The sequence below is a fragment of the Ambystoma mexicanum genome, chromosome 2p, assembly GCF_040938575.1.
Source record: "Ambystoma mexicanum isolate Mex_15411 chromosome 2p, UKY_AmexF1_1, whole genome shotgun sequence".
NCBI classification, from domain to species: domain Eukaryota; kingdom Metazoa; phylum Chordata; class Amphibia; order Caudata; family Ambystomatidae; genus Ambystoma; species Ambystoma mexicanum.
Window position 1 is genome coordinate 494,131,365 of NC_090923.1, and position 26,133 is coordinate 494,157,497.

At 42.0% G+C, this 26,133-nt stretch overlaps 1 protein-coding gene across 17 annotated transcripts in view; it reads left to right on the forward strand.

The window, feature by feature from the left end:
* The window catches only part of ATP2B2 (ATPase plasma membrane Ca2+ transporting 2), a 2,164,916-nt gene that overhangs the window by 1,705,323 nt on the left and 433,460 nt on the right, over positions 1–26,133 (forward strand). For all 17 annotated transcript variants that reach the window (XM_069643898.1, XM_069643899.1, XM_069643906.1 and 14 more), the window contains one exon: positions 5,400–5,634. In XM_069643898.1, the coding sequence (XP_069499999.1) occupies positions 5,400–5,634 (235 nt within the window). The remainder of the gene's footprint in view (positions 1–5,399; positions 5,635–26,133) is intronic.

Below are 26,133 nucleotides of genomic sequence, written 5' to 3' on the forward strand. Positions count from 1 at the left end.
AAAAACAAATGTCAGAGCAAGAGGAAGACAAGAGGTGCCATCTCCAAGCTCCAGCTCTCCAGATGAGGAGGGGGGGGGACTCATTTGGGGCTGATAGTGAGCCATCTGAAGCCGACATTGACAGTTTCAGACTGCATCATAGATAGAGAACGTTTTTGGGTTGGGGTTCCCCTATGGGGTTGTGAGTTAAAGGAGTCATGTCCCGGATTCACATTCTTGTCCCCAGGAAGGGAAGTTCTCTCATGAGGTCCTCCAGCATATTACCAACCATAGGAGAACTATTAGTTAGTGGCTGCACCTCCCTAGCCTCATGGAAAGGGACTCCCCTCTGGGGAGAAGTGATGCCATCTGAAGGAACATCACAAAGGTACAATGCAGTGCCATCGGTTCCATTTGATCATTATTTCTTGTCATTTCTCTGCAATCTGTTTATTAATGGGCTGAATCATGCCCAAAATATAAAGTGTGTTAAATATACATATGATGCAATAAATCACTCATGCGCTTTCACAATTGATGAAGTCCCTGATCTAGCGACTTTTATTGATGGTTAAAAAGCAAAATTGCTGTCCTTCTGTAATTCTTGCAGTCGCATTTTACATTTCCAATATTTTTAAAAGCCCTTAGGTTTGCCTAGTTGCTAAGAGCTCTTTGATTTATTTGGTACTTGACTTCGAAGGTTGGTCTTAACTCAGATGGTCTGAAGATATGGCTGCAAACTGCTCACTCACAGTTATATCCTGAACACCATGGAGCAATATGCAGTCAGGCTAGTGGCCAAACGTTCTCAAAAAGTGATCCACCAGCTTCCACATATTTCTTTTCGAGATTCAGGTTGGTTTATGGGCTCCTGCAGAGTTTTAATTTCTGCTCAAATCTTCTTGATGAGGCAGCAATCTTCCTGAAGTGTGGGACAAGTTCAGGCAGGATTGACCCCAACATATCTTAAAAGGTTTCTTGACGGGAGAGAAAGGTTAAGAGAAATAGATATGGCCTGGTAAGGCTGGATGAGTGGATTAGAAAGAGGACAACTGCATATTCTGCACAAATATATCTCTTTAGGTTAAAGTGACTTTTGCGTGTGTCTCTTTGTAGCCTGTCGGTTCCAGGTTTGAATCTGGCTAAGAAGAAGTCTGGCGCTCATCCTTATGAAGTTGATCAGATTAGTGAAGTTGATGTAGGATATTGCAAGATTGCATCTGCTCTTCATCATTCAAACATTCATACATTTTGAATTATTGAGGTGTATAATATTCCAATATAGTGGACACATAACAGACATGGATATGTGAAAGGTTTGTTGGGCTGGTGAAGAGTGAGCTATACATTGAGATGCCGGACATTTCATTCTGCTTACTTTCTTTCCATGAGGACGACTGAGGCTATTAATGTCATTAAATAATATGCAGAGGCCATGCTACAGGTCAATGATATGCTGAAAACGCAGGTGAACCCCACACTCGGGACCAGGGTATTACCATAACATTATATACTGAAAAAATATCCAGAGGACTACATTTAATAAATCCGTATCAAAAATATGTATTTAACTTGATACAACAATTATGAATGACAATTAATCATGTACCAATTATCACTAAAGATCACAAGTAAGTTGCAGGTAAAATCACATTTGAAACAGTGTAGATGGCATAACTCATTTCTACACTACACAGTTCATTCATTCATTCAACACACATCCTCATACAAACATAAACATACAAAACGTGCTTTCACATACATTTTGGATAATATTCAAATGACAACATACACACATTCTTAATATTTGACAGATTCATTAGAAACATGTCGTCATATGTTGGAATGGATCTTGATGTTTATAATTTGTCTGGTCACATCATCAACTACTAAGTCTAGAAGGTAGGATGCAGTCACATGTCAAGCATGTCATTCCTTAAAAAGTACCACTTAGTCAGGTAGGTTTGCATCATTACGAGCTGTGCCCCTGTCACATGAATCTCTTATAAGGTCAGCCAAACCCAAATCACCCCAATACAGTCAACATCTGGGTGATGTGTGGCTCAGCCACACTTATCTACCCTAGAATTAGTAAATCGGCACATCAGTTTAGATGAATACATGTCTGCAGGCAAATGCAATTAGGAAAGCAGGCTTTTTGGTGCTCTTATGCATGACTCACCTGCATTACAACCATCTTGTAGTTGGCAGAGGAGGTTGCCATGCACAACAGTGAGCTGGCCAAACAAACTGAAGTTCATGTGGCTCCGATAGCAAATACAAATGAAAGGGGAAAGACATTGGGCCTCATTAGGACCCAGGCGGACTTCGCGGTGCTAAATGCACCGCGAAGCATGGCGGAAAGCCGCCGATAGCGCCATGGGGGTTGGCGGATTTACCGCCCCATTCCGACCTCGGCGGAGCGGTAAATCCCCAATCCCCATTCTGCCCTTCCCCATTCCCATTTTTGCCCCATAGGGTATAATGGGAGTGGGGAAGGAGTTAATTACGCCACCGTAAAATACGGTGGCGTAATTAACAACGAGGTCCCGTAGCGCCATGGTTTTCTCCGGCTGGTAAAACCAGGCGGAGAAAACCTCCATGGCGCTACGGGAACTCGTAGTATGGCGGAGAGGTACGCCATGCACTACGCTGGCGTAACACCCTCTCCGCCAGGGTCCTAATGAGGCCCATTGTGATGGCGCTATTATATCAGATACACTAATTGTCTGACACTGAGCCAACACAGTGGCCTCTGTGCATATACATGGGCAGATACTGATGCTGAATGGAAGATGTATTGTATAGCTCCCATGTTCACTGTTAAAGGTGATTCTGCATCATCATTCTGTTACAGTAAATGTTCCTGGATAAGAGGGGCATCCCATTACATTACAACATAATAATTCAGTGGGGCTCTTTGTACATTCGCTTTCTGTCTTTAATCAGGTAAATCGGGATATCCTTTCAACAAACAAGCTAGATGGACCGCTTTTAATTTCACAGCAGAATAACAACACTCCCAAAGGATGAATTTGAAAAGTTAATATTAGGAGACACTTGCCAATGTATGTTGAACTCGCTAAAAAGTCATTGTTGCCACATATTCTGCCATTGCTCAGACAATGCTCTTTCTGAGCGATATGAAAAGGTGCAACTTAGTCTTGTAGTCATACATTACAACATGTTTTATATATTTGTATATGTCAGCAATGTAAAACGTTGCACCCATGCTTTGTTCTCATACCTTCGTGACAGGCAAGTTCCTACTGAATGACGGAATCAATTGCTAAATCCAATATACTATATCCAATAAATCCTCTTAATTCAGATACTGCAATGACCTTAAGGCAAGTCGATGCAACCCAAGGTGGGATCCACATGGAGAAGAAGTGAACAATGTGTTACCAAGAACTAAAGGAATTGCTCCCTCTATGCATTTACACTCCTTCCATGATGTTCTGGCAGATATCTAATTGTGTATGAACCTTTTGTAGAAATTCCATTGATAACTTCTAGTTTGTGGAAGTCCTGTTCACACTGCTGTATTTTGGCAAATGTTTGTGAAGGCAGATCAATATTACATGCAGTCTGTTTTTCAAACAATACACAATAGCTTTTTCGTAGACGTGCCAGCCTTTTTCAGTAGTACACATGGCTTTAACAAACAAACAAAAAAATAACATTCCTTGAAGACTGTATATTGTACCCAGTTTTCTTTAATTGGACCACCAAGGGTATTAAAAGGATGGTAAAATACAGGTAGCTTCTTAACCTTTACAGTAATATTCGAAAGGTATGATTTACCACTACAGCGAAGGTTCTGGGCAATCTCTATTATTTCCTTCATCTATTCCAGTGTAAATTATCTGAAAATATAAGACACAGAATTCGCTGTGAGACTGATAAAGCCAGACGAATCTCTTGTTTCCACAATTTTTTGATGGAACGCCTCATCAAAATGACAAGTCCATATGTTCTCAATCCCATGCCAAAGCAATATTGGAAGGTTGAAAAATGCGCTTGCCTCCTTGCACTGCTATTGCTGATTTATTCCATTAATTAATTTGGAGGCTGGCATGTTTTAGTTCTGAGGAACATCACAGCAGCCCACGGACCCTTTGGAATCATGTACGCCTTGCAGGGCAATGGCATTGCTGCGTGAGGCATCCTTGAAAAGGTTCCCAGTGTCTTTCGCTCAAAAACACATTTAATAAGCAGATGCTGACAGAAGATGCATAGCTGTTTTCCGATTGCTTAATAATTATGAGTCATTTGTGAATTCACAATCACCTATTTAGATGATCTTAAGTGTATGCATATTTTAGATGAACGCTCCTGGAGCAATCACGTTATTTATCAGCTGGGGTAGTGGCTCTGTTTCACAAAGAGAAATGTGAAAACAGTTTAAAGGGTCTCTGATCTTTACTTCATTTTCAATGATATTTGCAGTGAACAAGGTCATTTTCAGTACCATAATATGTGGTGGAATAATGGTTATAGAAATTGTGGCGAATGCGGGTCAGATGGGGAGTGGCTCATCAATATTTAGTTACGGTTACAGTAAACTGCACCTCTGTTGTCAGAACAATCCCACTGAGAAGGAACTTGCGGTTGCTCAGGGACCTAATCTGAATAAAGCACAAGTGACTTTTGCAATACATCCAGGCACCAGCTTAAGAGTCGTCCAATCCCATACAAAGTGTATTCATTGACAAAGGCTGTCTGTCCTCTGGTACAAGGGATTTGAGCTCCTACTCTCCATCTTAGGGTGAACTGCTGAATACTGTACATTCCCTGCTGACATTCCTCCCATTTGCTTCCATTATATTACGGCCGTAGCATATTTGGTAATGAGGCTAAACACGGGGTCCAAAAGCAAGAAACACCGAGCAGCATTGCTGAATTGTGCGTATATTGACGGCAGTCACAGTTGAAAGATTGAAGTAAATCAAAAAAAGGGCCTCGCAGAGATATCAAATTAGCATGGGCACGTGACGCATAACTCGTAGGTTCCACAGAGAATGCGGTTACACTGGGCAGAATGGGGCTGTGTGACGAGCAAAGGCTTTCTCTAATCAGAAGTGGTTATCTCTGATCTAATGCAAATGGAACATACTATTGTATAAATAGCGCAGTCTCGTCATTCATAGGCCCATCAGTCATCATAGGCCATGAGATAGCGAAGGGCCTCAAACCGCAGCTGAACACAAACCAAATACTAATCTCTCAATATCATGGATTATCTCGAAGTCAAAATGATTGCATCAGCGACAGAGAACTTGCTGCATAGGAATAGGTGTTTCATGCATCCCTGCTCGGGCATTTTGGAAACTCTGCAATACTAGTGACAATAAAAAGCATCATGCAGGTACAATATAAAAATAAATTAAAAAAAAACACTTGTTTTTCTTTATTAGGTGCGGCAGAATATTGGATACAGCTGGCGAGCCTCGAGTCTTCAGACCACGTGACCGGGATGAGATGGTGAAAAAGGTAATCGAACCTATGGCCTGTGATGGACTTCGAACGATCTGTATTGCCTACCGGGACTTTCCAGGCACCCCAGAACCAGACTGGGAAAGTGAAAACGATATCCTCAATGAGCTGACATGCATCGCTGTGGTCGGCATTGAAGACCCAGTAAGGCCCGAGGTATGTAGACCTTGTAATACTGTATGAAAAGCTACTTAGTCATAAACAAAGTTACTCAATATAATGCCTTGTCTTGTCTCTGCATTGTTTCCTAAGTGTAATAGATATGTAGCACATGGCCTGCATGTTCTTCCCCAAAGTGAGAAAAAAAGATGCAGACACCAGGGTAAATAACCTATTTTATTTATGAAGGGGGTGTGCGGGAGTGTGTGTGTTTAAACCAATGGATTGAATGTTTGAGAAGGAAAAACAGGAGAAGAAAGAAACAGAACTCCCCTGCCCGAGAATCGGCTGTGCGTGCAGGGGAGAAAATAATCCAAAGTGGGGTCTGAAATAAAAGTGACATTTGAAAGAAACATTTAGCAAAAAAGGAGAAATAAAAAATAAGCTACAGAAGAAGGGAGCTGAACATTATTGGCTCCTTGGGGGGGTCGCTGCTTTGAGCGGACCTGCAGGGCCTAAAAACATCACCGGTGCTGGATCGTGTGAAGGGAGCTCCACAGAGAGCAAGCCAGAGTGCGGAGCTTCTAGGCAGGGGAAGCTTGGCTGCCCAGACCAGATGGAGGCTAGCCCGCCCGGGGGCCAGATCAGATGGGCACAGGACTGTACAACGGCCCGGAGAGCTTGCATGGGGCTGCCTGGCCCAAAGAAAAGAATAGCCTGGTCAAAGCCACCTCCTCAACCAGACTGCTGGACTGTGCCTTAGTTGGCCCACCTCGTTGCCAGTGAAGTGTGCCCTTCTGAAGTCCTCCAGGGCCATGCAGGATAGGCAGCAGCTCAGGAGGTGAAGATCAGTGAGTCTGCTCCATCCCTATAGGGAATAGTGGTGAAGAAAAGTGAAGATCGAGTGACAAAAAGTGACAGGCTCCAAAAAGCATGGCAGTTGGGGCAGCCGGAAGGAGGAGAAGGTGACTATTGCAGTGTGCCCATGACCATGGCGCTGGGAGCAGTGGTGAGCAGTGGCGATGTCCCCACACGATGCGATATGCCCCCACACCAGTGGGCCTTCCCCAACAATATTACAAATAGTCAGGGGTGCAGCAGTGAGTGCAGGTGGGCCCCCCGAGGCTGGGGGGCCCACCCAGACGATTAACAAGGTCATTGGTACATCAGCGAGTGTGGATGTCCCCTCTTAATAATGTGGCCACCCTGAAGATGGAAAAAGACTGGTGAATGACGTTGTTTGTTGGCAGGCCCCTGCATTTACAGGGGGACACCCAGGAACTAGGATTACACCATGTTTTGCACAGTATTTGTATTTGTATTTATTGCAACTTGTTGAGAGTCAGACAGAAGCAAAACATAGTGGGCTTTCAGATGGGTCTGGAAAATATGATAGCTAGGTGAAGAACATATAGAAAGCGGAAGAGAGTTCCAGTGTAAAGGACCAAGAAGGGAGAAAGAGTGAAAGCGAGTGGATGCACAAGGGGGTTGGGGACAACAAGAGGAAACTCGTTTTTCTGAGTGGCGAGAACGTGCCGGGGAATAATAGCAAACTAAAGATGTGAGATGGGATGGAGCTAGGCCATAGAGACACTTAAAAACAATAGGCAGAAAATGGAAAAGAAACGTACTTCAAATGGTAAAATAGAGGCAGAAATGATGAAGAAGGTGATTGACGCATGGGGGAGAGAAAAAAGAAGACACTGTAAGAGGATTCAATTCAACACTACAGCTAAGTCAATGCCTAGTCTGGGATACTGAATGGAAACCCTTATTGATATATCTTTATGTCCAGTTCATGCGTTCTGGATGACTACCCCTATATAACACCTCTCTCTTGGAATCCCCCTGACCCCACTGAGCCAAGAAGTAGTTCTGTTTTGCAAGTTTAAAAGGTTTATTTGATAATTTAAACAATCGATATATATATCACACTTTATAATAATTAATAATTGAATATCACACTGAATCTGAGCAGTAATCAATAATGGATAGTCTGACACTAGCACACTTGTGAATAGGAACAGAAGAATAAGGTGGTAGAGAATGCTTTATATAAGTTCAGATGGATGTAATGTTGAATGAAAATGCAATACAGAAAATACTCAATATGATTTCAACAAAACAATGTAATCACTTTTCTCTGGCAATCCCCTCCCCCCTTTATGCAATGCAAGGAAATGGAAGGAAAGCACACAGTTCTCAGAAATGCAATCAAATGTAATTCAGTTCACCCCAGCAAGCTTAGACTACAGAAGTTTAAAACACAGGCCCAAAATGCTTTTACATGTGCTGGCAATGAAGTGAAAAATATGCTAAAATGCTTTTAATTCCCTCTAGAGGTTCAGGGTGAGTGGTATCTAGTTAATATTAGTCCAGGCTCACTCAAGCAATGATTCAGGGATGGTTCCTAAGAGGCAAGCGAATTTAGCAGTTCAGGCAAAACAGCTATCTTTTTACAAGTAAAGAAATCAGGCCAAATCGCAAATCGTGGCAAATTCGCGAGTGCGTTTCTCGTGATTGCGGCAAAAGTACAGGGAGTAGGAATGTGGTTCTAGGTTCGTTGAAAAGCCAAGATTCCCAGCTTTCAGAGGAAAGTTACTGCAAGTCTCTAAGACAAACGGTCATGGAGATATGAGCGATATGGTAAAGGTCGTTTTTCAGATTTGAAATTTTAAAAGTTCAAAGTGACAGTTGACAGCTAGCAACTAGAAATGACAGGTGACAGCTTTGCAAATGACAGGCGACAGTTAGGAGACAGTTCTGGTTAGATTAAAATAGATTGAATTATATTATTTTAACTAAGAGATTGGTTCTGCACAGTTCTGCTATATACTCACAATATATTTAGAAATAGAATGGGCCTCGCCGCAGATTGTGTCAGGTTTTCTTCACTCGCCACGGACGGTCTCTGCGCACAGCGTCTGGGTCAGCTCTGCTCTGCCTCTCTGGGTACAGCACCGCTTCTGGATCTTTCTGCACAGCTTTCTCTGGACCCAGCGCTGATCTGCACGGCTCCTGGAAGTTGCTATCGCTGTTAGGTTTGCTGGATGCTGAGGCCCACTGAGAAGAGTTCTCAGTTTGTGGGTTTAGGCCCTTGCTTTGAGTTCTGAATCAAGTTCTTTGGAGTTTTAAAGTCTAAGTGTGGAATCTAGTATCTTCTGGATGTTGTGTGGTCCGGCAGAGCGCGTTGCAGCAAATGGAATTGACTGTCCCTATCTGTCCTGACTGTCTGCTTTTATGTGTTTTGAAAATGGGTGTGTGTGCAGCATCACTAGGCTCTACCCCTCTCCACTTGTCATTGGCCACTTCCTCCTCTTCCCCTTGATTGGGGGAATGAAATGAAGTGTCATCATGACGAGGTCTGTTTATGATACAGAGAACCCACCCCTGTCAACTTTACACACAATCTATATTTGATCAAAAAGACATATTTCATAGCTACACAGTGGTTTGAAATTACAGGCACCCATCACATATCACAGGAGGTATACCCTGTCCAAATCTGCTCTTCCTGGGAGCTTGCATTCAGAAATGGCAACATTTGCACTTTTTAACTGGTTTCGTAATATCGGACATTACCCCAAATTTACACACATGTGCGCAAGGAGTATGGACATTAATTGATGAAGTGTCAGATTTTTAACATGCATACATTTTAAGTAATGCCCTCTTAACTGCTAGCTTGCCCCCAGATCATACCACCGGTTCTAAAAACCTCTTAAAATGTGGGCAGAAAAATCACAAGAATTATGGTATCATTTAAATAATCATGACAAGTCCGTACTATGAGTTATTCATCTTTTTCTAAAACCATATTCTGGCTACAGGGGTGTGGTTTCCCCCTAGCACAAGGTTGAATTTCTGGTTTTTCCAGTTCTGCCAAGCCAGCTTGCTCTCACAGGCAGTGCTCCTCCCCTTTCCTTCCAGGAGGAAGCCACTTTTACGGCCCCCATAATAAAACATTTGCCTGAGTCAGGACAGGGCTTTGTTCAATTTCCTGCAGAGCCCAGGTAATTCAATCAGAGACGTGTCATATCCCTTTTGGTGGGAGCAGCAAAAGGCAGCTAGGCCTGGGAACACAGCTGTTGTGCAAGTCTCATCTCCTGTCGGGGGTAGCTGGTGGGCAGAATTCAGTTCCTTAAGCCAGGCCCCAGCTAATGTCACTTTTAGTTACCCAGTTTTCTGCATTCAAATAAAACTAACCATTTTTACATATGCAGCTAGAATGCTGATTCTAAGTTTAAAACTATGACATTTAAACAATTGCAACCTATGTGACACTCAAAAGTAGGTCACTCATTTCTTTTAAACATTTAGATTTTTAGTGTCTTTCAGTCCAAATTTACTTAAACTGCTGAAATCCACAGCTTAGCCAGTCTTGTTATAAACCTTCAAGTCATTTCAGAATATAACTTTACATTGTATCCACCTCTCAGTAAGTCTTTCTCTGGCCTGCTTTGGGTTCATTTATTCAGTTTTACACAAAAAAAAAAAGTCTGGTGTTGTTTTAAAACGCCGGCTTTCTGATAGTGGTGAGTACTGGTAATGCACCCATTTTTGGGATTTAAGAAAATGAATTCCCCACAATTCTAGGTTGCTTTTGGCAATCAGCATTGCCATTCCCAATGGTTTCAGACTACTGTGTGGGTAGTCCAATGGTGGTTTTAGGCAGTGCCCTTCTGTGCCCATAACATCGGCAAAAATGAGCGGCAGCCTATTCTTCATGCATTTCCCTGTGCATTTTCTGGGAAGCTCTGGCCATCATGATGTTTTCCATGTCAGTACTGCACAGTTTTGAGGTAGGGCTCGGATGCCTGGATAAAAACATCCCACAACACATAGAGGAATTGTAAATAGAATGAAGGGGTAAGACAGGATATAGGAAGACCAATGAGAAGGGCTGAGCTGTAATCAAGTCTAAAGAAATTAAGCGCTGTGATAAGACATTTTTTGAGGCGTGGAATGACATAAAAGGGCAGGCACGACGAATGTAAAGAGAAGAAAGCAACAGTTACGAGCCGTAGAAGAAATGTGAGATGAAAAAGTGAGAGAACAGTCAAATAGAAGCCCTAGAATACAGGCTGAAGAACAGAAAGTTAGCTGAGATGGAGGAAACAAAAGAAAGAGGGAGAGAAGATGGAGTAGAAAAAGAGGACCTCGGTTTTAGACAGGTTGAGATGAAGGAAATGAGAAGACATCCAGGTGATCAAGGGTGTCCCCACGTGGTGGACGGGGGCACCCAGAGGAAGGAGCAGAAGTGGTGCCAAACCCCTACATCACCATGGGGCAGGCCCTTTTCAGTCCCATCACCACAGTCACAAAGGACATAACCAAAGGTACTGTGAAGGGGGGGAATGGCTGCAGCAGTCACCCTTTTTGTGACATAGTGTAATACATACGTTTATATGTAGCATGTCATTGTTTGTCTTAATGTATATTACATTACATATATAAGTAATACATTTTAAGTGGTGCAAATATTAAGTGGGGATAATAGAGAGGGGAATTATATAGAAGGAATGTTAAGTAGGACAGTTAAGCAGGTGTAGGACGTTAAAAATATAGGGGGTTGACGGGAGGTGTCCATGGCATGAGATATCTGGAGGATGCGGGGGGCCTTCCTGAGGCCACCTAGGATAGATGGGACCACAGACAGAGGCCATCATCTGGCCTGATACTGCATGTCAGTGGTACCTAGAGTTAGGAAGGGGGTCTGTTGCGTCAGACTCACCCTATGCATTCCAGAGAACCCTCCAAGTAAGGGTAGGCTGATGTAGCAGTTTCCAATTGAGTTGGTACTCAAATCAGAGGAACGTTTGGAAAGGGGTAGGGAATGATTTTAAAAATAATATGTTTTTATACAGGCAGAGGTTTCTCGGTTGGGATGGCTAGAAAATCCACTCCGGTATTTGTTTCCATTAAGTTAGCCAAGAACTCAGGGTGCAGCCCATCTCGTGTTAAAAGCAATTTCTTTTCGCAGGTGCAGCGCCCATCCCTCTCCAGTTAGCCGGGACTGGGTTGAGGGAGGCGTGCACTGTTTATCTATGTCAGGGCCAGAAAACAGGACCTACAGATATGAAGCAGGATTTCTCGCTGGATGGGTGAACATATGGTATCCATTTCAGGGACGGATGCACACTTTGCTATGCTATCCATATACATCACATTTTCCCTGAAGGGAACTACTTTATTTAGCAGTCATAACCAGATATGGCCTACTAAATAATTGAATAACCTACTTTTGCCACTGTCAACACACCCTTGAAGTTCTAAATTAATTTCCAATCAGGTTTTAGTTTGTGTTGATATGTTATGCCATTTGTGAGGAAAATCAACAGAATGAAAACAGCAATGCTGTAACTCCCTCCTAAAGTCCCCTCAGACAGTTAAGTGCAAGGTGCTCTCACTTCAGTCTTGCACAATTGCGTTGTGGTGAGCAATGCTGATGGAATATTGCAGAGTAAATGGCAGGTTACAATGCATATCAATCGCTCAGGAGATTGTGTACAGAATAAGCCCACAAAATAATGCTTCTGGCTGACAAACAAAATATTTAAAGTTAAGGTTACACTAATCAGACTCTATCTTTCACATTCACAATTGGCTAACATTAATGTGTGACTATGTTAGATTAGCACATACAAGTTGTCATTGAAAGGCAGTCTATAACTACAAGTATTGACTGCATTCCATGCATTTTGGTATCTGAAGTAGTCAGGGAAACAGCAGCATGACGTGTTTCTATGCATTGAAGAAGCAGCAATGCAATTTCCTAGCAATATGTCTTGTTACAAGACACTCCAATTTAACATACCAAAGTGAAGGGTAAAACTTGTAACGCGTGTTTCACTTTCAGATAGAGAAACCATTCATCCTTGCATTACCCATGATGCATGCCCAATGTGCACTTAAAATGCTTACCCGAGAAACACAACTTTGTATTTAAATAATCAATAATAAGACCAGACTTCATTTACTAACAAGTTTTGTGTATTTATTGTACTCCCCATTAAAGTAAATTTTTATTTTCACCACCAGAACTCCAAAATCTATATTGCTATTAACACTATGTACTAATAATGTTATAGACCTTGAGATGGGTCATTATTGTTTGGGAAAGGGACCTTTGACCAACTTATGACTATCACCGTCACCTCGGGCCGTAACACGATGACGATCGCCCAGGTTTATGAGGCTATATTAGCACATGAGCTAATCAGAATGTTTCGAAAGTTTGGAGCACAGTGAATAACTACTGATACTGAACAATAAGACTTCAATAGCAGACAAGGAAACAAATGCAATTTCCAGGCAAAATTTCGTTCAGCAATACACTCCCTCTCTGGGAATATTTTTATTTCACAGCATTTTTACTCATGGAACAAAAACATGGGAACATGTGTTAACATTTTTTAGCGAACTGTCCACTTTTACAAGTACAGTTATAGTGCACACTCCTGTTAAACCTGTTCAAATTCAAACACGTTTGCAATTAAAATGCTTAACAATACAAACATGTTATTTAAATACTACACAATGAAATCACATTTCTTTTACTGGCACAGTTGGTTATTTGCGTTAGTCACTCTTAAATTAACGTGTTTTACTTGACCACAAAAAACTCCAAATTAGGTGTTTGTATTACTACTACTTGCTAATGTCTAATGTATCACGTGTTCAGTGTAGCTACGTTACAGTGGATGGGGTGTGACAAACAATCCTTGGGCAAATAAATTTGTATACAACCCAGTGGATGGATGTTCTCCTCATCACGTAAGCACTGTTTTTAGATCGGGTACTTGTCTCTTCCCATGCAAACACATAGGGGGAGAGAGTGGTTGATGGGCACATTGATGCAAGGCTGAATGGTGCATAACATCTAGAAGTAGTTAGTGTCTCTTCTTATCCTATCCCCTGTTTTTGTAGGCAGCCCAGCAGCGCTACACAGGGACAGAAGAGTTTACTAGGAAGGGACATTTAGAATTCAACTCTATCCTTTCCTGTCTTCCTACACAGCATTGCCCCTGTGGTTGTTAAATCCCACAGTAGTTTCTTTCTCTGTGAGAAATAACTGTGCCCTCAACCATGGTGGTTTTATTCCAAAGAACAGGTTGTCTACCTGGCTTTGGAAAACAGAGTATTCTTTGGTGAATTTCACTTCAACTTGAATACAGTTGGCAATTGTCCAAACCTTCATGTTACACACATCTCAATAGCCTCAATTTTAAAAAAGAAAAAAAAAGAACATTTAAAAAAAAAATGTTTTATAGGGGTAGCAAGGGAGACCTCGGGGGTTGCACGTGCGACCCCTGGCGACCCTTAATGATGTCCATGGTCATAACACAGTAACAAAGTAGTTTTAATATTTTGAATTTGTTTTGCACACATGTCTTTTCTTGGACACTATACGTTGAAAAAGGAAAGTACAGGTCAAATAAATGATACATTTGGAAAACGTAGTTGTAGCATTCAATTCACTAGCAACCAATAAGCTTATTTTGAACGAAAAAAGTTGATATAATAATAAGGCCACCAAGATCTGAGACATTGATAGACCACACAATGAGGCTTACTACAAAGAAATAGAAATAGCCAGTCTCAAGGTCAAAGGAAAATGTTTATTACAGTCGTGACTGGGTCTCAGTGCCCCACCATGCATGCGTACAGACACTGTGGCGAGAGAGAGCCCCAGGCCACCAGAGACAGATACATATATACAAATCGGAATCACATACAATACACTTGTCCAGCCCCCTCACGTGATAGTGTCCATAGGGTTCATGACCTTTCCATGCAGTTGGTATTACCAAGACAATGTTCTTGCATTTTTTCCCATCCTCCTGCTAACAATTTACTGTCTGGGAGCACGGCAAAACAGTGCATGCAGGCATATCGTGTTCTCTGGTAAAGGTAACATTTGCTGTGTAGCTTATCTATTTTGCTCCAGTCTGTTCTAAAGCTGGGGAATAGAGTTTTCTCTAGAGGAGCACGGTTCAGATGCACATTATAACAATTAATGGTTCAGCGGGGAAAACATGGTCAAGACAGGAGGGCACCTTACTTGTAGATTAGCTACGCTTCTGCAAGGACTTCAAGGTTCTACAGTGTAAGACAAAAACAGGCTTAGCAGAATGTGCATTCCTATCTCGTAAGTGTCAGAAAGTTCATGCCGCGGTCTTCCAACGCATTCAGAATGAAAAGGCAGAATGAGAAGGGAACATTGCAAGATGGTGAAAAACAAAATGGCAACGTGACCACCATTATTGTGTACAGCAATAGGTTTGTAGCGTGATGCGAATGTGCTTAGGCCAATATGCATGTCTCATAGGACACTAAACTAAATATATTTTCACAACATCATAATAGGAATCCCCTTGGCCTCACAATGAACAGATGCATCAAGAGATTCATTAATTGTTTTTATGGTATCCCCTTTCCAAGAAGTATTGGTTCTATTATTAGTATTATACAATCACTGCAACCATGCAAATACATGCCTGTCTTGTGTAGATGTTAGCAACACCAAGCAGTACATCACTTTGTGATAAACTACTTAGTGACAAGTCTAGACTCATAGAGAGGAAATAGACATTGCACTATTCACAGGAACCCGGGAATTCAAACAGAGTTCTAACGACATGGCCTAGATACATTATTTATAAAGTAAATAACACATTTAATAAGTAGATTTTAATTCAATCAAGAACAGCCGACATGTGTTTTGACACACTGGTCGTTTTCAAGGCAAAACAATTTCGATTAGCAAATCTGGAGTTTCCTCGTGCTTGCTTGTATGTGTTGCACAGCAATACACATGAAAATGTGGTCGAAAATGAATGTAGCAATCAGCTAAATGCCGTATTGGCTGGATGAAATATATGGCTTGTTCAATCGAGCACCGAAGGCTATAGTCGGGTTAGCACGCAAGCACAAGGACTCTCCAGCTTTGCTAATTGAAATTGTTTTGCGTTGAAAACGACCAGCGTGTCGAAACATGTGTCGGCTGTTCTTGATTGAATTAAAATCTACTAATGGAACTGTTCTACTTACTACCATTACTTCAGTGGTGCAGAGTGCATCACCATCCCATACCCTGAAATCACATTTTATCTATACCAACCATGGTGGATTGGTTGGTGGGATCTAAGTGATTGCTGCTTGCACATACCTTGTCTATACCATCAAACTACGTTTAGTGTCTTTCAAGTAAATTTAATGAGTGATCACTAGCGCACAGATATCCAGTTTCGAATCCACTAGCCAATCCTGATAACACATTTAATAAGGCCATACTTTATTAGTAGCACTCTTTATCTGATAGAAGGATGTGAGTGGCACACACAACCTCAATGACATTTTAAGTTCAAAGGCATGTGATCTTGGAGAATAGTTGGCACGTTTGAAAATATATTCATATAGAATTGTATGTTGCAGACTGCACATAGAATAAACAACTTCAACAGTGTTCCTCTTAATGAAGCATTACTCATGAAAAATCACGGAAGTGAGATACTTACACTATACCTACGTTCTCACTTGAATAGAAAATATTCATAACTAACCCCACTGTTCACCTTATCAGGAAAGATGCAGACCACTTAACCAAGCATTGCCAGAAACACCACTCAGTTTGAAATGAGTCTAAGAATACACTATGGCCAAGTTCACTATGCATAAGAACACCCTGGGTGAAATAATGATGGGTAGAACACAGGGAGGGTAGGTCTCGGCAAACTCCCCAGTCGCTCTGCAAAGTGATCACTCTGGCAAATAGGGCCTGCTAGTAGTACAAAATCACAAGTGGCACACAGTCTACAGTGATAAGCTGCCAAAGGAAAGGGGGGACAAGTTTCAACATGTTTGCAAACTCCTTTTTTTATAATGCAGCCACATTTGCAGAACCGAGCAGGGTAGTTCCATGCCAGCCATGTAAAGTTAGATGGGCATTAAGCATGAGTTTGATGGGCATAAAACTTTAATAATAATGAACACCTAGCGTGACTCCACCCCCACACTATGACGTTTCCCCTTCACTATCCCAGAATGTATATAACTAAACTCACACATGCAATGGGTTGTTCAAGCAGGCCAGACCAAAAGGATGGGTATTCCCCTCATAGCGGAAGAAACTGAAGCACAGGCAAGAGGGGAAGGACTCACAGAACACAACAACTTGCATTATAGATTAAGGACTCAAGTTAGCAGAAAGGAGTGTAGTCGGTCAGGGATCATGATGATCACTATATTTCATACTTTATTAAACATGTATTCTTAAAAAGATCAATAGTCATATTATTATTTACACAAACACATTGTATTGTTAAAAGAATCTAATATGTCACATATTCAATAAACACATTTGATCAGAAAATGTGCAAAGAGATGTGCAAAAAAGGGCCACCGTCTGTAGTACTAAAGGAATAAAATTAAAGGCAAACGGTTCCTGGAAAATGGAACAGTAGTCTTGTCCTTTATAATGTCACTAAAGTGCTAAATATCATATCACTAAAGTGCAAACTGTCCATTTCACTAAAGTGCTAAATGTCATAACACTAAAGTGTTAGATGTCATATCACTAAAGTGCTGAATATCATGTGACTAAAGTGCTTTCTGTCCGTGTCACTAAAGTGCTAGTGCCTAATGTTATGACGTTTACCACTTTAGTAGCAAGTTGTGTCATTTAGCATTAAAGGACAATACCTAGTTGACTCATGCATATATAATTTTGCCTTGGGATATTGGGGGACTATGTTACATGGTGGGCAGTCATAATGTCGACAGTCAAAATGTCGACAGTCAAAATTTCGAAAAATAAATGTCGAAAAAAATAATGTCGACAAACAATAATGTCGACATTTTTTCGATATTTTTTCGAAATTTTGTATTTATTGTATGAATAAATAAATAAATATATATAACTAAGATGTGTTGAGTATGAGGGGTGGGGGTTTGTGGGGGGGTGGCAGGGGGTCTTGGGTGAGAGGGGGTTGGGGGGGACCCCCCCAATAGTAAATGATACTCTTTTTGGTTATTTATTTATTGAAAAAATAAATAAATATATAATTAGAATGTGTTGAGTATGAGGGGTGAGAGGGTGGTTGGGGGGGATGTTGGGGGGTGGCAGGGGGGTGTTGGGTGAGGGGGGGTTGGGAGGGACCCCCCCCCCCAATAGTAAATTATACTCTTTTTGGTTATTTATTTATTGGAAAAATAAATAAATAAATAAATATATAATTAGAATGTGTTGAGTATGAGGGGTGAGAGGGTGGTTGAGGGGGGTGTGTGGGGGTGGCAGGGGGGTGTTGGGTGAGGGGGGTTGGGGGGGACCCCCCCAATAGTAAATGATGATACTCTTTTTGGTTATTTATTTATTGAAAAATAAATAAATAAATAAATATATAATTAGAATGTGTTGAGTATGAGGGGTGAGAGGGTGGTTGGGGAGGGTGTGGGGGGGGTGGCAGGGGGGTGTTGGGTGAGGTGTTGATAGTTCTAAGTGACATTTTTTTGTCGACATTTTTTTTTCTAAAAAATGACTTTTTACATTATAAGTATAGGATGTCGACATTATTGTTTTCGAAAAAAAAATCGACATTTTTGTTTGTCGACATTTTTTTTTCTACATTATGACTATAAACCATGTTACATTGATGGTTTACATTGAGATCGTCTAGCTAATGGGAGACCTAGAAGGCCATACTGAAGAGACATCCACATAGGTGTTGGTTCCCATTTGTTTATTCAAGCAGAGTATGTCTGGGCAGAATGAAACAATGATAATTACCTTTTTAATGCACAGTACCATGCAACGGGCATTGTCTTCTGAAAAGAAAAAGAAAAAGAAAAAGAAAAACCCTTGTGGATCTGTGACCTTTTCCTCTTGCCACAGAATATAATTTGGGCCATTTGCAGACTGGAGCTGTATGGGAGCATCACAGGATGTCCAATATTCTGAGGAGCAGCCTAACTCTTGCTAATGGTATTAGTGCAGCACAGCCACATGGACAGCCTGAGCTAAGACATGCTGAGTGCTCATTGAAAGGGCGATAGCGCCAGGTGCCCTCGAGATCCACCTCATAACATCGTTCCCCTTTTCAATGTGCACTCTCGGGGTGTTCTGAGAGGCATAGCCAAGATTGTCTAACGTGTGGGGCCTGAATAGTTGGGCCAACCGCAGAAACATTAACATCTGTAAATGTCCACAAAACGCTGCTGAGTGGGCATTTGCAGATTTTGGGGTGGGCTGTGCCCACTCACGCCCTACTACCCATGCATTGGCTTTGATACAGTATAGCATGCATGATGGAAAGAAGACTCAAAGGACACAATTCAGGGTATTACTTGTGCAGTAAATAGGGACTTTGCACGCCAAACTGTGTGCAAAATCCCAAAAATCCGTTGATGGAATCGACTGTGCAGCACTTTTTGTGGGCAGGGAAGGGGGCTGGACTCGGAGAATGAGGGAGAACAAGGGAAAATGTGGGCATTAGGAGGGAGGAATGTTAAGTATTCATGGATCCACCCGCGCATCCTCTCAGCAGGGAAATGGCCACGCAAAGCCCTCATTCGATCCACCACCTGAAGGCAGGCATACAGACCGTTTCACATAGCATTCATTGTGCACGGGTGAGATTGGGTGTCGGATTTAGGGGTGCGTGTTTGCAGCCAGGGTCCTGATGTAACTTAGGGGTGCCTGTACGCAGTGTAGTAGGGTGCAGGAATGGTTTATGGGTGGTTAGCATGCAGATTTTCGGAGTTTTCCGAGATGTACCCGGGTTACGATAAATCATACTGTAAGTGATTTCAATCCGGCACACACCCAAGTCATTGCCTACCATGGAGTGCACAACTGAAATCCCTATTTATTTTTGTCTAAAAGTTCTTTATTCTGAACGATATACAACTCATATCACACCCTTCTCCTGGAACCCCCCGGTCACACTGAACCAGGAATCAGACTGGTTTGCAAAGGTAAATATTTATTGATGTATTTGAAAATTAACCACAATGGACCTCATTACGAGTCCGGCGGTAACCTGCCAGTTTTTCCGGCTCGGTTACCGCCGGACTCATATTACCATTCCGCCTCCGTGATTCCCGGAATTAGCGGGGCATTACAACCCCGGTGACCCGGGAATTCTGGTGACGGAATAGGACTCAATGGGAATGGGGAACATGGAAACACTGGCCCCATCTCGTGATGGTGCCGGTGTTTCCATGTCTGCCTGCAGGCAGGCGGTGTTAAACCCACCAGGTCAGACCTGGCAGCAATGACACCTCTGCCTGCCTTACTCGAGATCACACGGTACGGAAACAACGGTGGCAGCGGGTTTACCGACACCATTATTTCCAGACTGAGTGATTCGTAATGAGGCCCAATATGTCTTAAGAGGTACACAACAATCACCAATGGGGTGAGGTAACACTGAGTAATCTCTTTAATACACGAGGAGTAAGTAGTGAGCAAAACAATTCAGCACAGAAAATAATACTTTTGTGTTGGTTCAGATCAAATAGCACTGTGGTTAGATGTTCCCCCTGCACACCCGTCAACCCCCAATAGATAATGTAAAGAGATAGGAGGAGAGAGCAGGTATTCAGGAATGGCAGAATTCATACTGAATAGCAATCCCACTTTCCCCAGCAAACACAAGAGAAAAACAGAATTGACTGTCAAGCTGTCAGAAAGGCTTTTCAGATTGTCTTTAGAATAGACAGGGCAAAAACACCAAATATGGTCCAAATTGCTGAAATTGTTATAAATTCTTATGGGAGCCACTTTGGATAGTTGCACACATACACAATTATTGATTTAATCCAAAGAAAACATTTGAAATCCTAAAATTCAAGTCGGAAGCAATTAAAAGCTGGTTTACACGTGTAAACATTTCCCAAAACGCAAATTTGCAGCAAACTTTTCACTGTGCGATATTGGCAATAACTGGAGAATCGCATGGATTTGGAATGCGGTTTTAGATGCGATGGATAGCTATATATGTTAGCTGTTTCTATCACCAAAATTGAGGTAGTTACAGAGGTTTTAGTAGAGGTCATTTTTTCGAGATAGATGCTAGAATGGAAAACAGGAACGCGTTCAAAAATGACAAATGGGTTTTCTTAAGCTAGAGAATGACTATGAACAAAACGAATGCCACACAGGAACACAGTCATTTGATCAGGTTGACTGCCTGCTAAGGAAACTCGCCTTCTTCAGAAGAGAAAAGATCAGCGGAGAGATAGTTTAAACAATACTAGTTCTGGAGGAAAAATAGGGTGGGTGGAGAGAGGTTTCAGACAATGCAAAGATACTCCTAACAATACAGGTTTTGAATACAAGATAGGATGGGTCTAAGATAGGGATAAGACTATGCAAAGTACATATGCTAGTGACACAATTCTTCCTATTTATACTCACTGGATACATTTGTAAATGGGACCGTCAGTTCTGGTCAGGGGATTGGATCTGGTTTAGGAAAGACAGCTTGGGCACATCAGACTGGTCAGGATCTGCAAGGCGCTCTGGTAACAGCATGGCACAGGACTGGATCGGATCTGCCCTTCTTGGTTCTGAGGATATTTCACTGCAGGCAAGCAGTAACAGCACAGCCCAGCCCAGCTGTATTATGATGCTTCCCCATAGGCTGGTGGGGTTCTGTCTGGAATTTGAGGCCTAGCTGAGAATGGATCAGGTATGCAATAGGCCTTTTTTCTTTGCCAAGTTTCTGGAGTCTGGAGCTAGGAAGATGTAGAGTTCAGCAGCAGTGTGCTCCTCCGGCATCAGGATAGTGAGTGAATCTGTCTGTCTTTATGTGTGGTGAGCTGTCTCTATTTATGCTATGAAATGACATCATAAAGGGTGTGTGTGGGCCGGTCTAACCTAAGATTTCCCCTTTGAACAGTAATTGGGTTAGAGTCTACTCTCTGCCTTGATAGGAGGAGAGAAACAGAGTGTCATCTTTATGGTGTGATTTTATGAGGCTGCGAATGCACCCCTAACCCCTGGAACAAAAAATCTACTTTTGGCAAAATACATATTTCCACATGTGGTACCTCTATAAAAATCACATATACAGATTACATATTTTACATAGCAGCTATTCCTCAAAACCCCGTAGCTGTGGGATCTTGTCTCCGCTTTTCACAGAATGTTGCCCTTTTCACTATGAACATAATGTCCAATTTTTAAGCAAATTACTACAAGTGTGCGTGTTTAACATGGGAATAAGCGTATACAATTTCACAATTCTAGCGGATATATATTTTGTGTCAAATCACATTTCTTGCCATTGCTGTCCAGAATATGTCACACAATCCTGGCGCCTCTTCACCCGTGCCGCCAGAAATTAAATTAACAACTCTGTTATTTTTTATATTTTTCACAATTTTAAATAGAAAGTTATCCGTCTTTTTAAAATGTGTTCTTTGTCCTTGTTAAGCAACAAATGGTTGTTTGGCTCCACCCATTGGTCTCTCCCTGGAAGCCCAGGAGCCATCCCCCAAGTTTGTTCCTTGCAGAGGCCATTTACGACTGTCTTCGCACTTCGAATTTCCTGAGTTGCAGCTTGTCATTGTTCCTTGTGCCTCTGTAGACCAGGTTCTTTCCTACCCTTTAATTAACGCCTCTGCATGATTGTCTGCTGGGGGGAAAGACCTTCCCTCTGTGAGAAAAACCTGTTATTCAAGTTCTGCAGCTTCAGCCAGGTTTAAATTAATTGTTAACTCTGTTGACTTTTCATTAGCACAACACATACTTATATCAAATACAGCTAGAATTCTCATTCAAGATTTTAAACCATGGCATCAAAACAATTACAATATAGGTTACTATTACTAACGGGCCTCTTAACTTGCAAACATTTGAGTTTCAGTTTATACATGTTAAAGTTTAATCAGGCAGGCCCCTGACAGCTGTCATCACAGCAGCCCTCTGCTGCACAGAGATTTTTGACAGATCCACAGGCAGTCCACTTTTGCTGTGAAACTCTCTCTATGCTTTCAGCCTTTCAGGACCTTGTAAGTTCACAATGATTTCTTGAACTAAGTGAATTGTAGCACCCAGCAAGAATTTTGAATTTTTATTAAAGGTGTTTTATACCGGCATTCTGAAGTTTCAGCAACAAAGAAAAAGAGATTTAAAGCAATCTTGGAGTTTCATTTAGCAAAGCACTACTTTTTCCTTCTGCACTCCACGTTCAATTGTTGTGGAGCCCAGTGACACATTTCAGTAGTGAGAGCTCTGTTTCACCACCAACAACATGCATGGCAGATTGGGCAGCATCTTTTCGTGCGTGGAAAAACGCGATTTTCAGGGGTTTTGGCCCGCACAAGGGTTTTTGTTTGCCATTTTTCTGTTTCTGGCACCATCATAACAGAGTGATGCAGTATAGCAGTGCAAAAGTGGGTCAATACATCCCACAGTACGCATGTTGTCGGGGTGCGCATGGTCCCCGAGATGCAGGCCTGCTTATGGTGGACCTAACGCACTGTTTTAAGGGTGCACGTATTTGCGCCTGGGTAGCACGGAAAGTTTGCTGTTTCTGGTTGTTTTTACTTTGTGTGGGAGCATGTCAGGGGCATTCCAGCCGTGATATGCCTTTACGGTTACTTTGCGCAAACAATTCCATGAATGTGCAAAACATGCAGAAAAACATCTGCGCACAGGCACACACAGAGTCGTTCTTGGCGTGCAGAATTTGCGGGATCTCTGTGCCCTTTTCCATAAATCGGGTCCCTTGGTCCCATGCCAATGAGGGAACGCCCCTTTGCAAATGCTCCTCCACCCCCATAGGTATCTGGTGCACATAAATTGTTACACAGTGCCTCATTGCTCTTTTGTAATAACAATAGCAGACCTTGCTGGGAATCTGGCACAGTATTACGATTGCACAAAGGGCATAATACATCAGCTTATCCAGCCCACATTTTTTGTCATATGCAATTTATTGTGCGTGAACGTAGAGGCGATACATGTGAAGATGTTTTAAATGAACTAGCTCATATTAGTGGAACTTTTTTTAGTGCAGCTTTGACTTGCCTCTGTGTGGTTAGAAAAGAAGCGTCCTTATGTTTCCGCGTTTCACTGAAGTCGAGGTAATTCCCTCTGCAATACTGCCAACTTCAGTAGCTGCATTTTCGTGCTTCAAGTCTTGCCACAAGGCTAGCATCAAAGGGCCTTTTGATTTGATGCATTGTTTAGTGACCTCCCCATGGGGGGCTTGTTTATTATAAGACCTGAAAGGGAACACTTGTTATGATGATGCAGTGCCTCATTATAGAAAAATGGCCCATAATGGAACAGCAGGTAATTATCAAAGGGATGCTGGAGATTGCAGAGTTTTCCATTCCATTCTTCTGCCGGCAGCTATGTGCGAAAGAACATGCAGTCAGCATTCAGACTGTAAGACAATGGGTAACTAATTCATTGCACAATTAATTGGCTTCTCATTTCTCATTTGGATGACATAGACAACTAAAATATGTTACCAGCATTGCACCTCACTATTCAGTAATTAAAGGTAGTGTGTGGGGTGACTAAGGATGCATGTTAATTGTTATAGTTTGTTATGCAATAATGTACAATGTTGCATTTCACTATGATATTTGCTTTTTTATATTATGGAATGGTAGGGAAAGTTATGGCATGAGGTGTTTGTGTATAATCAATGGGTCCTTATTGCATGTGAAATATCACGTTTGATAAATGACCATTCTGCTGAGATTATACTGCTCCACCTCCAATATGCCGATGGTATAGTATTACCGCCAGCAGTGGGATTGCAGAGAGTGAAATACACATGTGTTTGCTCTTGCAGAGACTAAACAAATACTCCTGGGTTAAGATCTAACATTAAGCCCATTACCTTATTTTTGGTGGTCATTTTTAGCATTACTACTAAGTGGCCTCAGTGATGAGCATAGCTGGTGAACATGCAGTGCTGGGAGTAACGCACTATCCCTACTATCATATCCATAATGAGGCCAATAAGGTGCCAGCACTGGTGTGAGCTATGTATTGAATTGCGTATAATGGGCCTAATTCCGATAGCATTTTTTGGTGCAAAAGATGAGATCCGTGATGAGATGCCCCCTCTGCTCAAAGGGCATTTGAATGTCAACATCAGAAATGTGCAAATTCAAATTCTCTATTTTACTCCCATTCTGCAATTGGACACATCAGTGAGAATTTCTACGAATTTTAAAGTGAATCCTGTAATCGCAAACGGGATACCCTTTAAAATATGCAGAAAACAAAGGCATCCACCTGTTCATGCTTGGAACAGTTGCACTGGGAATATGCATTGAATAGCAGGTAAAACATTTACGCAGCAGTAGGAACCTATGTCATACCACTTGCATACCTATCCCTCAAACAGTGATAGAAATGCATTTTTATGTCTTTGTATGTTTACCATTTAACAATTGCAGGCCCTTAATGGTCCTGCCGCTGTGAAATGCACTTGCAGCACCCAAGTGGGTGCTGGAAGCTAGCAATACATTGCTGTTGGAAGCAGAGGCGGACACAGGGTAGGGCCTGAGCGGGACAGGCCCAGCCAAGATCTGTGCATGCACACTCAGCAGCGCTGTGTGGGCATTTGCAGATGTTAATGTCACTGTGGTGGGCCCCACTTCATGAGCTTCAGGCCCCACCTGTTAGATAATTATGGCTATGCCTCTGGTTGGAAGTAAAACCCCCATCACTAATGTATGAAAGGGGCTGGTCAGCACATCTTTTGCACTGCTGTCCAGACTCCCTGAAATGGCCAGGACATCTTTGAGACTAAGGTGACCTGTGCATTTCCCAAATCATCCCACATGAAAAAGCGCATCCTTTGCACTTCTGACAATCTGCGCTATTGTTTGTAATGCGTTTTTGAGTGAATCAGCATTAACCTACATTTTCAGATGTAAATCTATGAATCCATACGGAAACGGTCTTTTCCACAAGGATTGATTAATGTGTATGTAGTAATCATCCTTACAGAAGCGAATTTGAGATAATTAACAGACTTGGACTTCTGTTGCCCAGTAATTAGCATAACAGTCCACTTAACTTCAATTGCACAAAGACTGAGACCAGCGTGTTACACGGTACAGCGTGGAGCAAATTGCCGTGACAGACGTCACATATGCTATACGTTGCAAAGAGTATTTGCATCGGTATTTGGCGTTTACAAAAGAGAAGTGAAAGTGAGTATTTCAAGAGCCTGATTTACAAAGACAACACGAAATTAGCACAAAGTGCTAGTAGCAGTCAGGGTAGGACTGGGACGAGAAATAGGCCTGGAAACCCCAAAAAAGTGGCCCACCCCTCACCTCAAGTAAAGTGGCCCAGCCCTCGCCTCAAGAAAGGTGGCCCACCCCTAGCCTCAAGAAAGGTGGCCTACAAACCATCATCTGTGAATCGCGTTAATTTACGACTTTACAGAAAATGCTACTTATGGAGGGTTAATGTGTTTGTTGCATGTTATGTTTTGTGTAAATGCTTGAGAAAGTGATAACATTCCTACTTAACTTTTTTTTAAAAAACATATTCACATGGCTAAATACTTATTT